Source organism: Paramisgurnus dabryanus, chromosome 10, assembly GCF_030506205.2.
Source record: "Paramisgurnus dabryanus chromosome 10, PD_genome_1.1, whole genome shotgun sequence".
Taxonomy (NCBI): domain Eukaryota; kingdom Metazoa; phylum Chordata; class Actinopteri; order Cypriniformes; family Cobitidae; genus Paramisgurnus; species Paramisgurnus dabryanus.
In genome coordinates, this window is record NC_133346.1 from 28,698,771 (window position 1) to 28,705,126 (window position 6,356).

A 6,356-nucleotide genomic window follows, 5' to 3' on the forward strand; every position below is an offset into this window, starting at 1 on the left:
CTCTTGATGTTTTTGCCAGTGAAGTGTTGTGTTACGCCTTGTTTTGCAACTTTGATAGGACTCATGCTGCGTAAAACAACACACACAGCCTCGAACTTTTAAAGTGTTAGAACTATAAAAGTACTCAAGATTTTTAAAATTACGCAAAATACTCAGTCAATTTATATTTTTTTTTGTCGACTACTGCGTCAAACGGCAGGAGGGCGTGGCGTAATGTGCGAAAACCCGGAAGCGCAAGTAATATGAACGAAATAAAAGTCCCCGGAAATGCTGCGTGTGTTTTCTTTGGGAAGAGAAACTAAAGACGAAGTTTGAAAAACAAAGTGCAAACTGACGACCGTAAACTGCGCCAGTATAATTTGTTTGTTTCATGTTAAGTCTTTGACGAATCGATTCGTTGTCTCTATAGGAGGACTCGGCGATTTGTTTGTAAATTTACGGCGTGATATACTGCAATAACCCGTTTAAATGGTCTCTAGGTAATAGGACATTATGAAGTTAATTTGTATATGTTTTAACTAGTATTGTTTTTGTTGCCTGTAGCAACAGTGTTGTGTTTGTACTATAGCCTGACCGTGCTTATTATCGATTATTTGTATCGAGTATAAATTTGCATATCCAAAATGACTGTGGCGGTGTTTTTTGGCTGTGCTTTCATCGCGTTTGGTCCTGCATTCTCCCTGTTTGTTTTCACTATCGCTAAAGATCCACTAAGAGTGATCATACTGATCGCAGGGTGAGTGCTTCAATTCATATCTAACTACATTTATTATTAAATATTATAATCAGAACTTAATGTAATTTTAACATGATCTACTTGTCACGGCATTATAAGATTTGAATGTGGGGTCTTTTTTATATATTGTATGAAATGTTTATATTATGATGTTTCACAAAAAAAGTGTTGATGGAGGTGATGATGATGATAATGTTTCAGGGCATTCTTCTGGTTGTTGTCACTGCTGTTGTCCTCTCTGGTGTGGTTCATCGCTATGAAGGCCAGTAATGCTGAGGATGGGACACTTAAGAGAGGACTCCTGATTTTTGGAGTTTTCTTTTCAGTCTTTCTGCAGGAAGTGTTTCGTTTCGCCTACTACAGACTGCTCAGGTACTGCTCAGTGACTCATGATGATATAGTAATAAACAGATTTAGCCTGATATATATTTGAATATGACATTCACAATGCCTTATAACATGGTCAAAGATAAGAACAGTTTTAAATTTTGCAGTACAGTGATCTTGTTCATGTATAAATATTTAATTTCCCTAATGAAAAATCCAGCTAAGACCAGCATAAGATGGTTTAAGATGGCAGTAGCTGGTTTAAGCTGGTCCCCCCAGCCTGACCAGCTTAAAAAGTGACCAAAACAAAGCTAGACCATGCTACACCAGCTAAAATCTGGATTTTTTTTTAGTAGGGTCTGTTGTGATTTATTTGTAATTTATTTGTTGATCATTAGAAAAGCCAACGAGGGTCTGGCAGCCATTACTGATGATGCGAGTGCAACTATTTCAGTCCGTCAGATGGCTTACGGTGAGCTGGGTTTTTATCATCTTACAGTGCTTTCAGTATATAGTCTATCTGTATTATTATGATGTGTTTTTTTGTATGCAGTGGCAGGATTGGGATTCGGGATCATGAGCGGTGCTTTCTCAATGATTAACATCTTGTCTGACTCTCTGGGTCCTGGGACCATTGGCATTTTTGGAGATTCACAGTATTACTTCATAACATCAGGTGAGCTGTAGATCACAAAGACTAAATCTAATTGTAAACAGGAGTTTCTGACTCCTTCACGTGTTAATGCGTGTTTGTCAGTTGATCTACAGGTTTTTTTTTTTTTTTTTTACTAGTGTTGTGTTTATATATCAACATATCACAAAACTGCGCATGCTGTTAAGGTTATGGTATACTGTTTAAAGAACCTTTTTTTCTGACTATTTTGAGTCAGTCCCTTGCAAACATGCTTTCTGGATTTTTTTCTGTTTTAAATATCTGTTATCATACTACTTTAAAACATTGTTTTTTAATTTTTTGCTCTTGTCATCGGCTACTGTGGCTCTTTCTGTTAAAGAGTCTTGAACTGATTGACTTTAGAGGGATTAGATGAATATATGCATGCACACATCATTGTTTTGTTTAGCAACAGTTTTTATTTTCTACTCCAGTTTTAATTTCCCCAAATCCCCGAAAGTTAAACTTTCATCTACAAAGTGATATTGTGAACGGGATATTGGTTACTGTCGGATGCGCCCTTTGCTTAAGTTTTACAATTTGATTTCCAAAAAATTAGTGTAAAATTCTGTCATTCTTTTAAAGTCAATGTTTAATTCTATAATTGTGTAGTTTAAAATTGTTTAAAAGTCATTCTATACAAAATAAACCATGGTTTGCTACAGCTTAAAACAAAAACCATGGAGGTAACTATAGATAAACCACAAAATTAACATTGTTAGACCTATGTACTGTAATAAAACTATGGTTTTGCCAATGGTAATCAATACACCATAAAAAAATGGTTAACTTCAGTAAAGACCGTTAATTAATCTCATTGAGTTCAGTTATGATTTATTAAAGCTGATAAAGTTTATTTGGTGTTTGTGTAGCTCTGATGACTCTGGCATTGACTCTTCTGCATACTTTCTGGGGTGTGGTGTTTTTCGACGGTTGTGAGAAGAGCAGGTGGTGGGTCATCATTGTGGTTGTTTGTCTTCATCTGCTGGTCTCTGGTCTGGTGAGTGTTAGATACACAACATAGCACAAACATTGAAATCTCATAACTACACGTAACTGAGCTAAATAAATGTTTTCTTTTGTATGCAGTTTGTCAAATGTTTGACATTACAGAATACTGAAAATGTAAATGTTTTGAGTTGGAGCTTTTTTATCTTTAGTAGCAATAAAACAAGAATGAAATGGTTGACATGCAGTAAGAATGCAGTGATACAAATCGATTGTGGAAAGCATAGGTTATAGGTATCTTTTTTATTTTAGTTTTTTATTTCAGGCATTAGTATTTTAACTGTACCTTGTTGTTCAGGAAGGATAACTAAAGTAATAGGTTTCAGTTTGTGTTAAAGTTAGAAACGGGAAGCATACGTTTATTTTTGAAACATTTTGTTCTCTTTTCCTCACGTCACATGACTCAATGCAAAATAAAGTACAGTTATAGATAGTTATGAAATAAAATTTACAATCTCATGTAAAGTTACAGTAATTCTGTTTCATTAGTTAATCATTAAAAAAATGTTATATTTTTCTCACTTTCTGTGTGTTAGTCGCTCTTACACCCAATGTATGAGGGCAGTTTACCTCCTGTGTATGTTATAACACTGCTGATGGGCATTTGGGCGTTCTTCTCATCTGGAGGGTCACTACAAAACCTCACTGCGCTCTTCACACGTAAGACAATCTTTGTTCATCAATCTTATATTAACAGAATTTTGTTCATAACGTATGAAAACAAACCCTGTAATGACACACATTTATTAATAAATCAAATCCAAACCTGACTCTTTTTGCAGGTGGAAAAGAAGAAAGGGAAACTTCATAAGACAAAATTTGTTGTAATCTCTCAGATTGAGATGCAGGACAGCAGATCTGCGGGGTTTGCTGCTCGACTGATGGGCAGCAGTTTGGGAAAGGTCACATTCACCTGCTCAAGCTCGAGGTGACCAGACGTGTCCTCTTCAACACACATGATCTTATAAAGGTCAGACGGGCTGCGGGACTTTCAAAGAAGCACTGTAAATAGCTTGATCCAAATCCACGCCAACGAGATTTTCTGATTTCCGTCAGACATTTCAAATTATTTTGTTTTAAAAACAGCATTCTCTGGCTTTTGTTTCATGGTTTTGATTTTATTTGTTAAATGTCATAAAATGAAGCCTTGTCAATAATAAGGCTGTTTTTAAGGGTCAATGATCAACCCTTAGGATGTCCACCAATTTCACACATTATTATATACAAGTATTAATATACACAAGCGTGTACTTATGCACATACTTCATTGTAACATATGAACACACAGTGAGAAAATTCAGATTTGAATCTCTTCTTAAATCCAGTCTTAATGTGCAGTTATACATTGTTTTAAGCAGTTATATTTAATCATTGTGGTTAATTTTGTCAGTAAAAACACGCCAGCAGCTACACATACTGGAAACAACATCCTTCAAACTGAACAAAATCACACTGTTGATGGCTCAATTTTTGTGTTTTAAGAGTACCATGGAACCTTTATGCAAAATCTGGATATTTCAGATCCTTCTGGTGCTGGCCTGTGGTCCTGTCAGGTTGTGTAAAACAAATCATTTCACATTTGCATGATGCTGTTCAGTATTGTGTATAATGCTTCTCGCTTATTTATATTATTAATCTGATCAAACTATAAGTTGCGTTACACTAACATAGTTTAATTCCTGCACCAGCACACTAACATCTGTTTGCCTTAAGAAAGCATTCAGCAGTCACTTGTGGTTGGGGTAGCCGATTGTTGTGTGGGCCTATGTTGATGCAGATTTCATGTAGCTGGACCACATTAAATTTGGTGCTCTGTTATGTTTCAGTTCACTAAATCGTGTTGCAGATTTGTATTATTTGGTGAATGTTTTTTTCTTTACTCATGTCCTGTGAAAGCCATTTCTAGTCCACATTTCAGTGTATTTGATCAAGTGTTAGTATGTTGGTGTTTGCTATGGATCTTATGTTTGAGTTCATATACTTTAAATAATAATAATTTGGTGCTTTTCAGAATTTCAATTACAGAATGTCTTTTTGTATGTGATATTTTGATGCTGCTTTATAAACTTTCTAAAACTATTATGTGCAAGTAATTTTATTTTAGTTTATATAAATAACAGATAAAAATGACCTGGTAATTATTTTATAGCATCAAAATTTGATTTTATCTGTAACAGAGGTGAACATTTATATGCACTCTGTAAATATTTAACTAATGTGTGGGAAGTGACCCTGCGATCTGATCCTCAGTGCATTAAATGACATCATTCATAGTCACTCTTTAACAGAACTTAAAATAAACACAACCTCTATAGACATCTTTACTGTATCTGTCATTGATGCAGACAGCATACATTTAGGGGTGGTTTCCCAGACAGGGATTATCTTAAACAGGACTAGGCCTTAGTTTAATTAGGAAATATAACTAGTTTTAACAAACATGCCTTACTACAAACATTACTGGCGTGCATTTTGAGGATAAAAAAAGGGCACTGATGTATTTTAAGATATGTCAATGCAAGTTGTTTTCAGTTTGGACAGCTTTTACATTTATTTTAGTCTAGGACTAGTCTAATCCCTGTCCGGGAAACCGCCCCATATAATATATAACTCTGGAACTTCGAATGGAAAACAGCCTGCGGTCTTTTACTTTTCAGTTTATTCATTTGCTTCAAACATCAGTTATTGGAACCTGAAGCTTCATATGCACTCTTAAAGGTAAAGGTGCAATTGAGTTTTTCCTGGAAAAATAACTGCAAATGATTAACGTAACCTAAAGATGCACTGCTGCCAACTACTTTAAAGTTGCTACCATCTGCTCAAAAAAGTCTATCAATCAATGATAGCATATGTGTAATTTGCATATTGAAGTCAATGTGTCATATTATTCTGTCTAGTGCCATGTCATGTGTGCTTACCCACTGCATTTTAATTAAGTGTCTAGTAAAGCTGTTCTCGCGTGACTTGTCCGACAACAGAAAACATGCACTAACTGTCCACTATATTACCTATACATTTGGCCAAAAATATGTTTAAATTTATGCAACATATGTTTTGAAAACTTACATATATTTTTGAATTTAAAAATATTTTAGTTTTAACCTTCAAATATTAACACATATTTCACGAGTTCGCATTAACGTTTAATCAATAGGGAAGAGATAATGCATATTTGGTTTGCTGTCCGAGGGGAGGGCTCAGAGCTCAGAATTTAAGCCCGAACCCAGAGTACTCCCCCCTCTTTAACTGGGATAGATGTCTGAGTGAGGTGATGGGATGGAGGAGGGACGCTGCAATTTAACACGGGACCATGGCTATTAAAAAATTTATAAAATTGCACTTTATTTGTTGGATTACATGACCATGCTCCTACCGAACCTATATAGCAAAAAATATATATTTTCCTCGCCTAAAATATAAAAGTTTGTACAACATTTACATTTAAAATGTATACGTATGTATAAAATATACAATTTTTGTTACGTGGATATAAATGCTTTAAAGGGGACATTTCCCAAGACTTTTTTAAGATGTCAAATAAATCTTTGGTGTCCCCAGAGTGTGTATGTGAAGTTTAAGCTCAAAGTACCATGTAGATAATTTATTATAGCA

General features: G+C 34.9%; 1 protein-coding gene across 1 annotated transcript; it reads left to right on the forward strand.

The window, feature by feature from the left end:
- The first annotated feature begins 247 nt into the window (after nt 1-247).
- Nucleotides 248-4,823, forward strand: LOC135718248 (gamma-secretase subunit Aph-1b). Its single transcript, XM_065240544.1, has 7 exons — nt 248-736; nt 938-1,108; nt 1,462-1,535; nt 1,617-1,739; nt 2,609-2,736; nt 3,281-3,404; nt 3,527-4,823. The coding sequence occupies exons 1-7, from the start codon at nt 624-626 to the stop codon at nt 3,553-3,555; spliced, it is 762 nt and encodes a 253-aa protein (XP_065096616.1). The 5' UTR covers nt 248-623; the 3' UTR covers nt 3,556-4,823.
- Nucleotides 4,824-6,356: the final 1,533 nt, after the last annotated feature.